Genomic DNA, 17967 nt, shown 5'->3' with positions numbered 1-17967 from the left:
CTGTACCTGCTTTATTTAGTTAAATTTAGTTTTGTACATAGAAGATTTAGAAATCTCAGTTTGAATTCAAATTATGCATCTCTTACTATACTAAGACCAATTTTATTCTTTCAGTATTACTAGAAACTTCATCACTTAAGCCATGAAAGGTTTTGATTCTGCATGAATTAATGGTTATAATAATGAAAAGGACTAGTTGGAAGTACTTGACAGATTTTTCACTGTAGAGGAGACCAGTAACATTTTGGCTATATGAATTATTTATCTCAGTATCAAAAGGACCTAAATTCTGTCTCATCATGAAATGGTCATAAAAATACAGGTTAATGATACAATTTCAGTTAATCTTTTCCACATTCACAGGAATGCATGCTTCACTTTCATAAACTGACTGTATTTTCTCAAATCTTTCAGGGTCCTTTGCAGTGTTGCCACTAAAACCTCAGTCTCACTCAACACAGTAATAAATCTCAAAGCTAGCTAGAGAACTCTTTGCAATGTATTTTAAGTGACACTTCTGTCCTCTCATGTGTCATTTAGACAGTAATAAAATGGCAGTGGTTGGCATGAAGCTCAAAGGATCAGACTGTATGTATTGGATCAGACAATATATACATATACAACATATACTATAAGCATAGCAAGAAGGCAGGCAAAGCAGTCTGTTCCATTTAAGTTCTAAAAGTCCTTTTGTATATCCTTTGCCTGTTCCAGAACAAATTCCCTTCTAGGCTCAAAAGGGAAAATCACGATGGTTGAAAGCCTCATTGCTTTGGAGATGAAATACAGTGCAGTTTAAACATCAGAAAAAAAAAAAAATGTGTGCATGTGGAATATGGGTTAATAAAAAATAAATGTTAAGTCAATATGTTTGGTTATCTAAAAGAAACACTAATAAATGCATTGTTACTTTCTGGCTTTAACTGTGAAAACAAACATTTATAGCTTTCACTGTTAACAATTAACATTTGGTGGAATTTACTATGTTAAGATAACATATTTAGCAATAAGTGCTGCCTTGAATCAAGCATTAAAAGCAATTTGAGAATGAATACTAAAAAGATTCTTTTACTAATGAAGGAATCTCCTTAACACAAAATTCCAAGAGACAAATACATCTACTGTCAAGCACCAGCTGTGCTAGAGCTTCATGTTTATCTTATAGAGACCATAGGTACTAAAAATGTGCCCTTCACCCTTTCAGATTGGGCATAATTATTTCAGTAAAGAGAATTCTGAACATACTGTTTCATATTTTCAAAGAAGAGTAAGAAAAATCCTGCATATGTTTGTGTCAATACACTTAAATCTTGCAACAGTATTTGTTATTTGTAATGGTATTTGTGAATGGGATTTGTCTTTGAAAACTTACTCATAAGGGACTGTAGCTACTGCACTTGCAAATGTAAGGCTTCTGGCTGCAGTTCCAGTGTTCCAGCAGCACGCCAAGGGGGTGATTGGGAAGCGTTTGGCACGCTGCACTATCTAACTATCTAACTCCCTCATAGTCTTCTTTTTCCTTCTCTCCCTCCCTGGTTGACACAATTTTCCACCAGCAGTTTAGAAAATGAAGAGATAAAATAACAAGTTTCCATTTATTCCTTAAATATTCAGAAGTCCCACTGATCACAGTGGGAAGTTTGCATATGAAAGGATGACAAGGTTGGGTTGTAACCAAAATTCATATTTGAAAAATGGCAAAAGCTTATGCTCTAAGCTTTTGAGATGATTAGAATGCAGCAATCCCATGTTTCTGTTCAGCTGCTATTCTAATGCAGGCAACTGGACAGCATAAAGATATATAAAATAAGACTAAAAGTGTCCTACTAAAACCACAATCTTGCTTAACAGGTATTTCTTTGTTCTTTCTTTTCACATCCATTCAGAAGAAATAAGCAGTAAGGAGAGCATCCTACCCAAGAACAGCATGCAAAGGGTAAGACAAAAATGAAGCTGGTCATTGCTGTCTTGGATGATGCCATATTTTGGTGCCCTGGTATTTTGTATCCCATTTGTGGCTTCTAAGCTGTCTCAAGCTCCTTGCTAACATTTGATTAAGACATCACATAGTGTCTTGAAGGTGATATGGCAGCTTCCCTCAGGCAATTTAAAACAAAAAAAATAGAGGCGTGAGTGCGCCCGCACACCTATGGACTGTATTGACTTACACAGAACGGGTCTCCCGAGACTGGTGACAGAAAGCCAATGAGTCTGGGGCTTCCTCTGTGTCCTCAGAAACGCTGCTCTGACTGGAGACTCTGCTGACTTGTTTGGAGCAGTGTATTAACTCTCGCATAAACTGCCTGCACACATTTCTCTATTTTAAATGCAGTTCATTCTTTCATGGTTTTGTGAGCCTCTGTTTGATGACAAAGTAGCTCTTCGCTTGTCAAAGGCTGAATGCCACTTCTGTACAGCGCTGGAGCTTTTTGTGCCTAGCTATCAGTGCATGCCAGTGTTCAACAGCAAAGTGATGAATTCATAAAATGTACTAGCTGCTCAGCATTAAAAATTCTGCACCACTGGGATGATAATCACACTGACTTCTGAGAAAATGTTTTGGGGTTTGGTATTACAAAAGGTCTTTGTGGCTGGGAGTTGATGCTCTAACCCCTACTAGTAAGAGGAGACTTCTGCAGCATCCCCCCCCTTCCTTTTTACAGATGCCAGCAACAGAGAATAAATTTTCTTTCCCTCAAGACTGTTTTTGGGAAACAAGATACCACAAGGATTTGAGCAAATAAGCATTCTCACTGGACGTATTCACAAAGCTGTTTTGCCAGTGTTTGCAAATCATCCAGGTATGGATCAGAAATTGTGGTGTGATGGAGGTGACCAGTAACACAAAACCTAGAGAGCCGATACTTCATTCATTCAATATGTAAGGAAGATGAACAGCGCTATTGCCTTTAATTCCTCTGGAGGGTTTTTCACATGAATATGTATATGCAGACCCTGCTGTTCCCTTTATAGATTAAATTTTGGAGAACTGAAAGAGTTTCTTATTGATTCTGAAGCTAGAAGGTGAAAGCACAGCCATTTGACTATGTGTGGTTACAAAGTATGTATTTTATTACATGCAGGCATTAAGTTGCTTACATCTATGAATATAGTGCTAAACAGTTGCTTTTAGCAGTTTCTCACGTTTATGTGAGCACCTCATTTAAAAGATGGACTCCTGGAGGCAGATGAAGGAATTCCAGAGAAATGAGGAGAGCTATCATGAGTATACAGTAGCCAAAATTCTCTAATCTAGCCCTGCTTTCATACAGGCTCCTGCATCTCTATTTCACCATGAAGTCACCAAGCTTCTCAGAGTTACAGAGCTTCTGCTGCTTTCACTGATTTATATTGTTTTCAGGTACCTAAATTAGAGACTTTATTTCAGGAGGTATTATTCACAGTTTAACTGTAATGCAAAGTGCAGCTACTCAGCGCAGTTATTCTTTAAACTGTGCTCAGATATAGAGTCAGTTGCCTAAGTGGGGAATCAGAGTTTGTTTTTCACCTCTCTATTTCAGTTACTTTATATCAGTCAGTCAGTCACCCCTGGTTCTGCAAACACGAAACTGCTAAGCCTTTTTTAAAAAATGTGTATCACATAATGTGTTCTTTGAGTGTTTGAGCCTGTGCCCATTGAGGTCAATGACAAAGCTTCTATTGACTTCTGTGATACAGAATCAGGCCCTGAGGCTCAAAGAATTGGTGCATTGTTAATCCCTTGGTGCTTGCAGGCAAAAGGGCTGGTAAATGCATAACCTACTGCCAATAAATGGATGCCAAGCAGTCAGCATTTCTTGCACCCAAAGCATATGCACTTAATATCAGTAAAGGTTTTCAGAAGTCTAAATGAAGTACAGTCCTTCTCTAGGCTCCCAGAGATAACTTTTCTACCTTTGGATTAAAGCACCATTAATTAGCAACCCAAATTTTGCTGTATTAATCAAACCAAACACAAATCTAGCATATTTTTGTATGAAAGAGAGGTATAGTCTGCTTGTTTTATTATCTCCTTTGTCATTGATCCTGTACAGTCCATTTTACAGGGTAAAGTTTTGAAACGATTAACTGCCCTGTTCCCCCACAGTACTTCACACATTTCATCGATTTCTAGTCACTTCACTCAGCCCTGACCTTGCTGTGTTACAGTCATTTCTATAGCTCCAAATCCAGTTAATCTGTGCTCAGTGTCTGAATCTATAGCTGAACAACCAAAATATTTAAATATTTAAAATATTTAAATATTACCTACCCTTGCTTCTATCTATATTCTTTTTGGTTTCCTACACTGTTATTGTATGATTTCAGTACTTAGCATACAAACTGTAGGGACAGATCCTGAGGTCTGTAATGCTTTCTTCAGCAAAAAGATCTACTGAAGATGGAAGTACATTCCCAAAATTTGCAAGGTTTTTTGGCTTAATCTCCTTTTTTTTTTTTAGAAAACTAGACTATTTAGAGAATACTTATGAATGTCTTTGAAGCACTGAAAAGCATTAGACAAAGGGGGTAAGGGTTGGAGAGAATATAAACAGTTTTCTAATAATCTGAATCCAGAGGTAGGGAACATTTAATTTTTAAGTGCATTTTTAATCTTAAAAGGAATATATTTGGTACAAGTAATCAAGAGATACATAGGATTCCACAATGCTGTTTTCACAAAGCTGCTGTGAAGTATTTATTTCTGGGTCAGTTGGAAGCATTCAACCTTTTGAAACAGAAATATATTTCCTGTTGTGGGCAATGTACACACATATGTACTGCATGGGCTTTTTAGATGGGATGATCATGGCCTAATCAAAATAAAATTAGGATAGTATTTCCTCCTTCTTTTCACATGTCATCTAATGACTTGAAATCCAGTCTGATGTCAAAGATGGTATCTTATTCACTGTACATGGGACCAGAACTTTATCTCAAGCTTAAATTTTTATATTTCTAGATTTAATCAGTCAGATCTAGCCTGATGACCTTGAGGCACTCTGTGAACTTTGAAAAATGCTGTTGCTACCAAGAGCTGCCATTCAGCTTCCCATTGGCTTGAATAGTCTAAGTGGTCTTGTATGTTCCAAAACCTCACTAATTCAGCAAAAGCCTTTTGATGATCACCAACTAAATTCAGTGAGTAGATCTTCCCCAATGAACCAATTTTGGAAATGTTAGTTATGTTTTGTCATCAAAAATGAGTGTTGCTGACGGATGTGAGAAGTGCTGTCAGCTGATCTTTGCGGTTTTAGCTTGCAGCTACAGTTCTGAGAAAATTATTTTCATGTATCTATTTTAGAAGATCACTATCAGCTTATTTGAAATGCATCATAATCAAGGCATATGTGAATGTAAAGTTATGGGGATGGCCAAATGGCTATTTGTAAATACAAAAACTACAGGAATAATCTCTTGTGAAAAAACTGGTATATATACTGCATACTGAACATACGCAGAAATTAGTTGAATTTCGGTTCATTATTGTGCAAAGTACGGAAAATGCATTCACAGGGAACAAGTGAAACAGCTGGATTCTGGTCTTGTTTTAAATACAAATCTCAGCACTTACTAAGTTCCCAATGTCATCTCCAATGTGAAATAGCTCTTTTAGCTTGGGTAAAGCTCATGCTGCAGTCGAGGGGGCTGTGGCCTGAGCTAAAACAGCAGAACATATCTGGAGTGCATGATCACCCTCACATGGTTCTGTGCTTATGTGGAGACATCCATCATGGCCTGATGTTTATTTGGGTTTGACAGTAGGTCTGCACGGGTATTTCTCAGGCTGCTAATTGTCACTGACTGGAGTTTCTTTAGATATCGACCCATGGACTGTTCTAGAACAATTTCTGCCTTTTCTGAATTAGTTTTATTCTCTGAATTACAGTGTCATCCCCAAGCCTCTTTTTCCTAGTCAGGCAGTGTCCTCTCCCCAGAAATTGTATGTGAACTGCCCTTTTAGAGAAACATCACTGGGCTGGTAATTATTTGTACACAGATGTGCCATTGACTGCTGACTGAACAGAAGCGAAGACAACTCCTGGCACTCTGAGCCATATTTTACAGCTAGACATTGTATCTACAACAATGCAGCCTGCTGAGGTGACATCTTTCAGCATTCTTCTGCAAAAAGAGACAGAGCATGTGGAATGAAGAGTCAAATGCTGAGGAGAGGTATATAAACTGGCAGGTAGCTTCTAGCAAGAGCCAAGTGGGAGATAAATGATTCAGAAACTACAGGGCCCAGAAGATGCAAAGCTTGAAAAACTGTACTCACTATGGTCCAATTCATACACAATTAGAATAATGCCCTGTCTCCTCCTTGCTTACTGCAGATATTTGCTTTTCATGTTCTCAGTACATTAATAAGTCCATAAAAGAGAATATTTATCCTCCAAACTGAGTCCATAATCCAATCACATGTATGCAGCAAACACATGACTTCATATGTGCCTTAAAGCCAAACTCCTCACTGAAAACTTTAGGAGTGCTGATCTACTTAGAAGTTGAATTCAGCTCCAGCGGCAAAGCGAGGTTCAAAGTTCATGTATATTTAGGCATAAGGGATTGTGTGATGCTGGTGCAAGGGGGTGGCCCTAAAGCTATGAATAAGCTTGCAGTGAAAACATACCCTTTGGTGCTGCTGTCATTGGATTTCACCTTTGACAGCAGAATGTTTCCCTAAAGAATAACAGAAACAAATGCTTTCCAAAAGATTTCCAGCATGTCGCTTTTCATATATACTTAATACTTCAAAACCATATAACAGCACTCCAGAAATTTACAGCACCAAGGGGCCCTATTTAGCAACGCCTTTCCATTAATCTGGTTTTTTTTCCCTTCAACTGCATAATTATGTTAGAAATAAGGAAAACAACTGTGTGTTCACGGTCCATTTTAATAGGCCTCAATACTTTGCTAAAGCACTGCAGTGGATCAGTTGGAGTTAATTATTATATAAGATTACATTGCAAATAACAACAATATGTCAAACTAATGTGTAAGGTCTGCCCTGCAGCACAAAAGTGAGAAATTTCAAAGTTAAGTCTAAAATTATGTGTTTGCATTTCCTCCTTAACTTGCTACATCACACTTAATGCGTTACAGCCCCAAAGAAACCTCGTGTAAGACTGGCTACTTCTTAGCTAAACCTTCTCATAACCACCTACAGCTGATTAACAAGAAGGTCTTACGGACAGTCCTGAATTGTCTTGTTTTTCGGGATTTAATTACTTGGTTAATCACTGTGAAAGTAATTGTGGAGTTGGTTGCTGCTCAGTCAGTGTCATAACCTAGTAAAGGGGCAGAGCTACTGTTTCTGAAAAGGAGAGATTTTTATATAGACAGGTCTCAAGGTAAACTGTAGTGACCTCTCTGCCACCTTTTTCTTAAAAAAAAAAAAAAAAGAAAAAACTCCATGTTTTTTTATTTTATACTTTCCAATGTATAATGAACAAATATTTTATGAAATATTTCAAATACAAAAATTCCAGTCCTGCCTTTCCTGTTGTTCCCTAGCCTCCCTTGTACCTCAACACTATGGATATGTAGGAACAAAATAGGCCATTAGCTTTATTCAAAGACCATTCAAGTCAACAGAATGGTGCTTAATGAATGTAATGGTTTTTTAGATTAAACTCTTGGTTACTGCATCCCAAGTACCAAGAAAATAGCATCTGACTCATGGAAAGGAAGGATTTGGCTTGATTTGCATTTACTGTTTTGTATTTGCTAAGAGACATAAATTATTATCTGAGACTGAGCATCCGTTATGGTGCTCATGTTCTAAACAGTTCTCTGTAGCACCAGAGGGGCCTGTAGTAGCAAGGGGAACAATCACATTTGATATCCATAATATCTAGAATGCAATATAACACATAAAGCAATAATTTGAACCAAGAAAAATCACAGTGCTCCTTTTTTTCATTTAATTTTGTGCTCTTGAAACCTGATTCTTCATGGGGTACATATGCAAGTAAGCTAAACAGTAAAAACAAATGGTAAACTCAAGATTATAGGATCATTTTTAAATGAAAGGAATTTTCTGCCTAAACTGTAGTCTCAAGGGAGTTAAATCCACTACTCAGACCACTCACTGGTGTGCAGGCCTTGATCAGAATCTTTGTGCCATGCAAAATATAATCCCTGCATTTACATTGCAGAAAAGTCAGAGTCCATTTATACCACTCCACAGTAGAACTTACTTCATTCATCTAAGGTGCTCTACCTTGGATGAGGATTTGATCCAGTTTTTGAAAAGCAACACTAAGAACTGTGGGACTATGAACACCAAGTAGATGGTGCCTCTTCCTGGACTTTGTCTGAGTAGTTACAGTGTGAAATCTGCTTTCTAACTTTCTGAAATTAACGGTTGTATAAACAACACAGAGCTTCATCATCAAAAGCAGGATGCTTTAGCAACATCATGGCTTAGACAAAGTTTCTAGAAACAGATGTTTAGTGATAGCAGTGATCTTACCTTCATGTTAGTGCTTGAGTGCTTAGCTATTTTTTGAGTGTTTATGAGGACCCAGGAGAACTCAAAAGAGGATTCCAGCAGTTCACATGTTCAAGAGCAGTTTCAGGATAAGCTGATACTAAAACAACATTTAACAGATGATAATAAATAAATATCTCTTTTCCTGTAAATCAGGTCTGTGGACTCCTGGGACACATGGGCTGCTTTTGAAGAGTCTGCAAAAGGTAATTAAGAAGAGTAACCTATTGTCAGTCAACTTCAGCTTGCTGTATAAGGACCACTGCAGATCTATTGGAAAATGCTTAAGACTCTTCAAACTGATGTAAGGTGAGAATTGCTATTACAAAACCCTTCTGCAATTGTTTTTTTTTTCACTTCTTATGCCTTCTGTTGTGCTGAAAGAGCAATCAAACAGTCAATCAGTTTTATACTGTAATTACCATGATCCAGCACAATTGCTACAAGGTGTGACTTACAAAACCAAACAACTTTTAATCAGGAATGGAAGTTTCATAAAGCATGAGAACACTTCTGTTAACATTGGCTATATTGTTAATATCTCATCTTTTCAAACAAGGCACTGGCTTTCTGAAGGATTTTCTTGTCTCCCGAATGCTGGAGATTATCAGAACCATGTTGTGTTATTCACATCAACCTAAGGGTACAACTGTAGCCATCTTTGTACTCTCAGTTGTCTCACTGAAATCAATGAAACAAATCATGTTGGGTGAAATTCATCTGTGCAGATGGACACTGCAAGTCCTTCACAATATGACAAAGTATGATTTAAAGACTCGTGTTAGATCTTTTAGTGCACAAGGGTCAAAACCTCCAGCCTGTGGGCTACACTGCAATGTTGCAACAGGATATCTCTCTCCTCCTATGATTTTTCTCTATTGCCTTCTCAGATTCTGGGCTGTTTCCTAAGGAAATGCTTTTTTTCCATACAAGTTGCATAGGAGGATCTTTTCACATTCAAAGTGATATTTCTCGGGTAGTGACAAAGCAAGGGAGAGACCAATACTCCACAAACACTATATTCCCCAGGACTAAAGGAGACAGATTAAAGTTCATTTTCTGTCTAATATCCTTCCCATATTAACTAATACCTTATTTATATGAATTGAATGAATTCTAAAAAAAAGAGAGTTGATTCCATACCCTAGTGCTGCAAAGGCTCACTCCAGAAGTAAAAGAGATTCTTTGAAATTAGAAGAGAATTGAATGTCAGCTCTGAAACTTTACCAGACTGCTGGCTTAAGGGAGGGTAGGAGTCTCTGTCTGATAAAGTGGAAAAAAACAAATCTGAAATCCATAAAGCTTTAGTGAAAAACGTAAATTCTTTTTGTCTGAACATTCATTTCTAAGAATCTATGTGTTGTTTTCCAAAGATGTTCTCATTAGAAGACACTAATGCAGATGTGAACTGAGATGAGGTGAGCTATGGTAACATACAAATTCACACTGGAAGGAAAATAGACTTTTGATTGGCAAACAATTATCAGAAGCAATTATTCACTACTTAGAGCTAAACTAGATTGTCTTTAAGAAGAGTATATTTCAGTAATTATATACAAAAATTAAATATTCAGTGGTCATATCTTTCACAACAGAAATGGGTATGAACTGGATATAACTCCCACAATTGCTTGAAAACTGTATTCATAGGTATATAATAAAAAGAGAGAGAGGATTCACTTTATTAACAGTATAAAGGGGCTACCATTACACTTTTATTTGATTTACTGCTTCCTGATGTAATAAATACAGATGAGCACAGCAAAAGTACAGGTTTAAGTAAGAATTGCAGGGTTGTGTTATGCCAGCAGTGCCTAGTGTACAGTTAATCGGAAAGCAGAAGGTAATATAAATTGTTTCTGACATTATGGGACTATAATAATACTCCATTTCCAGCAGCTCCATAGCTCTTAGAATTAGAACTATGTATCCTGAAGATACCACATGCCCAAGAAATATGAAGACATTTGTACATACTGACTGTTTCCACGTTTGTGTCTTAGTTGTGCAATTGTAATAGATACAGGTTATTACCATAACAGTCCGTGCTCAGTTCTGATAAAAGTTGCTGGATGAATTTGCTTCTACTACCTAAAGTTGAATTAGACTCCAGCAATGGAGGAATGACTATTATTTATGAACAAGTTCCCTCTTTGTCCCTGTTCCTATACAAATCTTGATCATCATTCCATGTACTAGAACATATTCTTACGTGCCAGACCCTGTTATTCTGCCAGGATGTATAGGGTACAATTCTAGCTCTGATGGTATGGGTAATAAACCTACTGTACATTTCCATAGTTCCAGGATTTTGCCTGTTAACCATTCTTAGAAAAGAATTAATAAAAACAAATCAATGATTCAAGTAGTCTCCTAACCCATCTCTAGAACTGACCAGAAAAAAAAAACTTTTACAGAGCTTTAGACACACTGTAAACTCCCATCATGCATAAGGGAATAGGTCTTTCTTGAGGCAACCAGGAGCAACTTTTTGCCATGAATTCTGAATATTAATCCCTACAGCTTTTTACTAGTTAGTCTAATGCATTTACTCTGCTAATTCACATAAAATTTGACACTTTTAAAAACAATTATTTTTGCCGAGAATACTGTGTAGAAGACAGCTTTATAGATTAGCTATAAACTGCACAGCAGAATATTTGTTAAACTGTCTCTGGTCTGCAGCCTTTTAATTTCACTTTATGTCTCTGTTATTGCATGGTAATGAAAGGTAAACAGGAGAGCTTCGACAGTTTGTTCTATGGCCACTCATAATATAATCAAATCTTAACTACATGTCCTTTTGATATGGTTTCCAAAATGTATGAAGCTGTAATGTCTGTATTCATCTTCCCTCTTTTGACACTGTACTTCCCCCTTGACTCCTTCTATCTGTAGTTTCATCTTGTCCCTGAATCCCTCTTCATCTTTGCTTCTGTCTCTCCCCACTATCACTCTATCTGTTAACTTTCTATTGTAGAATAATCAGTTTAGCTAATCAAAATGCTGACATTAACATAAAGTTCAGTGACTTGTGTATCCTTTGTTTTTATAAAGAAACACCCAGTTTAAAACCAGCAAACAAAAAAAAGGCTGTAAGACACGTAAAACATTTGTTGGCAATTATGGCCTGATTTGGTTCATATTGGAAGAAGTACCATGATTTCTAAAAACTTGCTGCCCAAGCATCTGTCTTACAATTAGAGAAAGGAATGACAAAAGTGATAAAGTCAGCTTAGTGCAGTTAAGGTGAAGCTTCAGCCACAGAATCCTGCTGTAGATTCTGCTATGACTTTATGCTAACACTATGGGTTTAGCCTAGTAACATCAGAAAGCACAATGAGAACGCTGTGTCCCAAATTCCATTGCATTTTTCTAATCTACTATTAGACATTACAAGGAGAACACATTAGCTAATTATAAATCATTACCTTCTCATGATAGATAGATAGTACACAGAATCCCCAGTGTCTCAGAACACTACAGATCATCTAAACATGAAGCTTGATTATCCTGCAAAATCTTGGTTGTATTTAGTAAGGGAAGGTTTGGGAAAGCATCTGGTATGACCTCGGTTACCATGGAACTCATTAATTTGAGTCACTGAGCATCCCTAGCAAAGTATATAAACTATTTACATGGCATTAATATCCACATTGAGCCAAGTAATCTCCTACCATTTTTTCCGAGAACACACTGGATTCACTGTAAGAAAGATGAACTGGGATGGGGTCTCTTTGGATTTCTCCAAAATCCATATGGAATGGCTGCTGTACCATTTGTATCTGCAAAGATTGCCATGAATCTGACTGCATAAGCAAACAAGCAAAGTGTGTATTGAAAATGCTAATAATAATAACAATAATAACAACACACAAGGGGCTTCAGGATGAAAAATGTGTGTGATAATGAAAATTCATTTGTCTCTCAGCACAGATGTATTTTGGATTATCACAAGACTGTCCATTTGGAAATTAGGCTGTGAAGCACCATTTTATTGGAGACAAGGTACCCACCCTACTGGCAGTGTGTGAAACCGAGACTGACACATGCCACATTCATTTAGGCCTATTTTATCTCTTCTCTTGTTCTAACATCTATAATGTTAAACATAATTTCTTTCATATTTTTGTCAGTGCACCATCAGCTGTCAGTGTGGCAGGTGGCAGTCAGCCTGGAATATTCAGCTGCAGGGATGGAGAGAAGAACTTTGTGAGAGCAAGTGAACAGGAAGAAAGTAGGGCCGCTAGCAAAGGACACCAAAAAAAAAAGAGGACAGCAGGACTTTGTGGAGAATGCATTAGAAATAGGCTGGCAGTGTACAAAATAGGAAAAGATAAGTAGTTTGGAACTGGAAAGAGAAATTATTTGGTTATAAAAATGTGCTTTTGACAACTATCTTGAATGTCTAAACTTTCTGTACCTGTCTGTAGTTTTCAGATCCCCTATCCTTACCAAAGGACATTTGGGAGCAGAGTGTTCTACAGTGAAACTGGGCTGCTGCTCATGATCTTAATCCTGGGTCTGAAACTTCCTGATTAGGTGAGCTGGGCTGGTTGCTTTCCCGGATTTTTAAGTTTTGACATCTGTAAGGGAAGAACATAATCATGCTTCATGGAGATGTTTACAGGAATTCATAGATAATATGCATAGAGTGCTTTGAACTTGAGGAGTACTGTGGATGTAACAATGAACCTTAACCCACCTGTCCATACAGATGACTATTTCTTAAAAAGAGAGAAAGTGACACCTGCCATCTCAATCTAAACAGGGAACATTACCGTCCACCCCACAGCCTTATCCTTACCCCTCCCTGAACTGGAACAAACTTCATCTTCTGGGTATGATTCTCATAAAGGAACACAACAGGTAGCAACCAATTTATGCACCTTAGGGTAAGTAGGTGTCACACATATGTCACTAAAACCATATGTTACACTCCTGCATCATGACTGTGATGACCTGCTCTTCACCTGTTCTTTTGGCTTCCCTCAAGGGTAGTGGTTTGAATCTCTGATGTTGTTCATTAGCATATGTGCAGTAACCTGCCACAATCTTACGTCTTGACCACTTGACCACTTATAGCCAGTGGCACTGGTTGATTATTTTGCAAATGCAAAGCCAACTGCATTTAATATTATCCCTAAAAGAACTGAACATAGACCCAAACAGTGCCAGTGTCTAAGATTAAGATTAAAAAAGGAAAGCAGAGGAACACTAAGGTAAAGCAACCTGCTGAAATCAGAGGGAAAACACTAAGGCAAGAACAGTCTTTGCTGGGCCTATGAGATGGACTACTTGACCTAATATCTCTTTTATCTCTACATTTTGTATAGTTCTGTGAGCCCCAAAGCAGCAGAAAGAAAAGAGCTGCAGGATCCATACAGGGAGGTTTCCAGGAGATGGGTACAAGACTAACCCCTCAGAGAACCAAGCTTCAACCCAGCAGGACAGCTCCCTGTGGATGTGCAGACCAAGTGGCTCAGGACTCGTGCTCCAGGTACACGGGATGTCCGGCACACACCTGGCTGCTCCCCATCAGGTTGCCCATGCTGTGCTCTGTACTGGGGCAGCTCAGACATGTCCTGCCTTTCTACAGCACAGGGGATGAAACCGGGAGACTCCGTTGGAGTTCCTTCCTTTAGAGCTGGTTGGGAAGGACCTAATATTCCCTAGTGTGGGATTAAACTCTTCCTTGCCTTTCTTCACTTCATGGCACAGTAGGCGGATGATGCCTCCGTGCCGAGGCGCTGGCACTGGAGGAGGGATGGGGAGCACTAGGGCGCGAGGCAGGCAGCCCCTCCGGGAAAGTGCCTGGGCATCCCTTGCTGTGGCCCTTTCCAGCCCTCCCTCGGCAGCCCGTGCGCTCCCGGCTCTCCCCTCAGGCGGGGCCCAGCGCCGCCCGCCTGCCCCGGCCCTCACCGGGCCTCTCGCCCCCGGCCCCGAGGAGCCTCTGCCGCCTCTCGGCTCGCGGTCCTGGGGCGCCCGCACCGCCCGCCGGGCACGACCAGGACCCGACTGCCTTCTCCTCCTCACCCGCCCGGCCTCCCTTGCCGGCCCCGGCTCAGCCCGGCTCGGCTCCCGCCCCTCCTTCCCTTGCTCGCTCCCTCCCCCGCCCGCCCACAGGCGCACGCACCGCACTCTCACACACACACACACACTCACACACACACCGAGGCGATGCAGCTTTAAAGGGGCAGCTGCAGCCCGGGGGCCGCCCCACGTGAGGCCGGTGCGCTCCCGCCGACCGCAGCCCCGAGCGCGGAGCCGCGGCCGGGAGACGGCGGCGCCGGGGCTGGGCGGGCGGGCCGAGCGGAGCGGAGCGGCTGCCAGCCCGCCTCACGCCAAGTTTGATCGATAACCCCCTCCCGGCCCGGGCGGAGCAGCCTCGCCGGCTCCGCTACCCACCATCTTTGGGGGAAGTCCCTGCGCTGGGGGGGGGCTGCTGGAGACGGGGGGGAGAAAGGCAATCTCGCAGCCAATGAGCCCTGCCAGGCTGGGGTGAAGACGAGAGCAGAGGGATTTGGGGAAGGAAAGAGGAAAAAAAAAAAAAAAAGAAGAAGGGAAGAAAGGAGGGGGACCATCCTCCCCACCACCTCCGCCAGCATCGCCACCACCATTGACACCGCTCCGAGTCTCCAGTTGCGCCCATGCCTGTGCCGCCAGTTTCGGTTTAGGGGCTGAACTGCAGGGGCTGAAGAAAATGGGGCAGAGCGCGCCCCGGACCCTCCTGCTGCTGCTGGCGGGGCTGCTGGGGGAGGCTCTGGCGGGGTTCCCCAACACCATCAGTATAGGTAAGCGCCCGCCGCGGCACCGCGACCCGCGCCTTCCCCGCCAGCCGAGGGGAAGTTGTGCGGAGGGGAGCGGGGGGCGAGCCCGGGCGCCGCCGGGAAGGAGCCAGCCCCGCTCCGGTTCCTTCCCCTCGCTGGGGGCGAGAGGCAGCGGCGGTGCCCGGGGCTGAGCTGGCGGGCGGCTGCGAGCGGCGCTGGGCTCCCGCTCCCCTGCGAGCGGCGGGGATCGGGTCCGCGCTCTGCGGAACCGTGCCCTGGAGCGGCGCATCCCGTGGAGCACATAATGTGAGAGAGTCACGGCGTGAATCTGTAGCGACGTGCCCTAAACCCGGGGCCGAGCGAGCCGTGAGGCTGAGGGCAGCGAGTGAAGCGGGGGCTGTTCCCTGCCGTCCCTCGGAGCATCCTTTGGCTCGGCCGTGCTATCGCTCCACCAGACCGTGAAACCGCACGTTTGCCACGCCGCCGTGTCCTCGCACATAACTCTACAGTGGCGATATTTCGTTAGTCTGGAGATGATTTAGGAGCCACGGTCCCCCAAGTTAGACTTTTAAAGCTCTGTGTGAGCATCCGTGTGGAAGTGGCCTGGTTTTCAAGGTGCACCTGCAGCTCCCAGCGACTCCCATCGCTCGGGGGCACCTGGATGTGATGTGTAGTTTTAAAAGCCTAACTTTGGACTTGGAATGTGTATTTCATGTAGGTGATCTGTCAGAGTTATGGGCTCAGGTTCAGCCTGCTCTTGTTCATTCTTTCCTGCAGTGTGCAGCATGCAAATGTAACTTATTGGCACTGTTTCTCCTCAAAATTCATTCTGAAATACCTTTTCCCTTTTTATCCTTTTTTTTTCCTCCATCCTAGGTGGACTTTTCATGAGGAACACTGTTCAGGAGCACAGTGCGTTTCGATTTGCTGTGCAGTTATACAACACGAACCAAAATACCACAGAAAAGCCCTTCCATTTGAACTATCATGTAGATCACTTGGACTCTTCCAACAGTTTTTCAGTGACAAATGCTTGTAAGTAAATACCTGGTTTTTAAAAAATATTTATTTGTTATGTATCTTTACATTCAGTTTCTCCCTGGTAGCCTGGAGTTCTCAGTCATGCAATACAGTGCAACAAATGTGTGCAGTGACTTGAGGTTTAGTAGATTTGCAGCATTATATGGTTGAATAGTACCTTAGGAAAAGTTCTCTCACCGCTTCTTTTCATCCCTTTAGTTTTGTTTTCCGGAAAAACAACCATGTTGTTGGTATATCAGTGCTGTGTAGCTGTGATCAGTGAATTGCCACTGAAGATCCCTTTTCTGTTGAGGCTAGAACCTGGGTGTGTGAAAAGGCATAATTTGCATATAATGCCATGTAGGAAAAGATCAGAAACAACTGTTTAGACGTGACCTTGAGGGGACAAAGCTAGAGGGGCTTACTTGCCTTCTCTGCCCTGAAATACTGAGTTGTTTTCTTACAGTGCGACTCCTGTGAAAAGCTGAGGAGACTGACTGTAAACTGACAGATACCGTTAGAACTGAGGGGAGAGAAAATGGGATCAGAACGCTTGGTGTTATGAGAAATAGCTCTGCACAAGCAGTGCATACGTATAATTTGAGCTTTTATTAACAGAAGATGCAAAACAGAACTTTGAGTATTGCTAATGTGGTGTTAAAATGCAAAATCTCTTTCAGAAAGACATGTGCGTGTTCTGCATTTTAAAAAGCATTCCTTTACCAGTAGTAGTTCCTGGATATTTGTTTTACTGATGTCTCCAAATTCAGTTCTATACAATTTTGATTTTGAACCTTTGAAAATGAAAGGAGTCCTCTTGCAAGATAGTTGATGCACTTTGCAATGTGCAGATTTATGTCTGTACATGATCTAAAGGACCTTTGAATGCATCATACTAACTTTGTGTTGAAACAGGTTTCATCTCACAGTATGCAGGTTTATATTCACAGTATAAACTGTTCAAACAGGAAGCATTGTACTAATATAATGAAGTACTGGAGTACAGAAAACCTATATCTTTTACTTTAAAACAATTTCATGTTTTGAATATCTTATTTCTTTATTTTTTTGTTATTGGGGATAGAATAGTTCTTATATTCCTCTGTCCCACTGTATATTCCGAGAAAGTTGATGGTTAGAAAATATACAATAAGGAAATATTTGGACAAATTTTGGATTGATATTCTAATATATCCCCCATGTGACTGCTTTTTGGTAGTGCAGCATTACACTTTTCAAAGGGCTTTGAATTAAGACCTTTAAAAGTTTTGCAGGGGGGTTAATTATGTAGTATTCAATAAAAATATTTGGTAAAGTGAAAAAAATGGTAAATAAAAGCGTGTCTCTACTTTGCATCTTATTTTACTAATCCTATCCAGCCTCAACAGCTCTTACAACAAACATCAGACTATTAATCCTTAATCAGTGTAATCCCTTCAAGAGGCTGTATCTCAAACACACTTTCCTAAATATCAATTATATGGATTTAAACTAAATACATTGAACTGCTTAGGTGATTAATTATTAATTGTTTTTTAAAAGTTCTACCAGCACTTCTTTAAAGACCCCACCAAGACAAGTGAACCATACGCTTGTTGAGGGGCAGTCAGTATATTTAGTCAGTGTGCTATTCATCTTCTGACATCTAATGATTTTTGTCATTGGTTATTTAAAGCTGTGGTTATTTTAGTAAAGTGA

At 40.7% G+C, this 17967-nt stretch overlaps 1 protein-coding gene across 7 annotated transcripts in view; it reads left to right on the top strand.

Annotated features, from left to right (window-relative positions):
* The first annotated feature begins 12465 nt into the window (after window positions 1-12465).
* Window positions 12466-17967, top strand: part of GRIA3 (glutamate ionotropic receptor AMPA type subunit 3) — a 144990-nt gene continuing 139488 nt past the window's right edge. The window contains exons 1-4 of one of the 7 annotated variants that reach the window (XM_027687238.1): window positions 12466-12487; window positions 12616-13021; window positions 13816-13979; window positions 16126-16284. In XM_027687238.1, the coding sequence (XP_027543039.1) occupies window positions 16137-16284 (148 nt within the window). In that variant the 5' untranslated portion in view covers window positions 12466-12487; window positions 12616-13021; window positions 13816-13979; window positions 16126-16136. Of the gene's footprint in view, window positions 12488-12615; window positions 13022-13627; window positions 13980-14633; window positions 15274-16125; window positions 16285-17967 lie in introns of those variants that run through there. The other 6 variants (XM_027687239.1, XM_027687241.1, XM_027687237.1 and 3 more) reach the window with 6 other exon arrangements.

This window comes from Neopelma chrysocephalum, unplaced genomic scaffold (genome assembly GCF_003984885.1).
Source record: "Neopelma chrysocephalum unplaced genomic scaffold, ASM398488v2 Primary Assembly neopelma1_73b, whole genome shotgun sequence".
NCBI classification, from domain to species: domain Eukaryota; kingdom Metazoa; phylum Chordata; class Aves; order Passeriformes; family Pipridae; genus Neopelma; species Neopelma chrysocephalum.
Note: the sequence above shows the minus strand (reverse complement) of the source record. Positions and strands in the feature narration are given on the sequence as shown.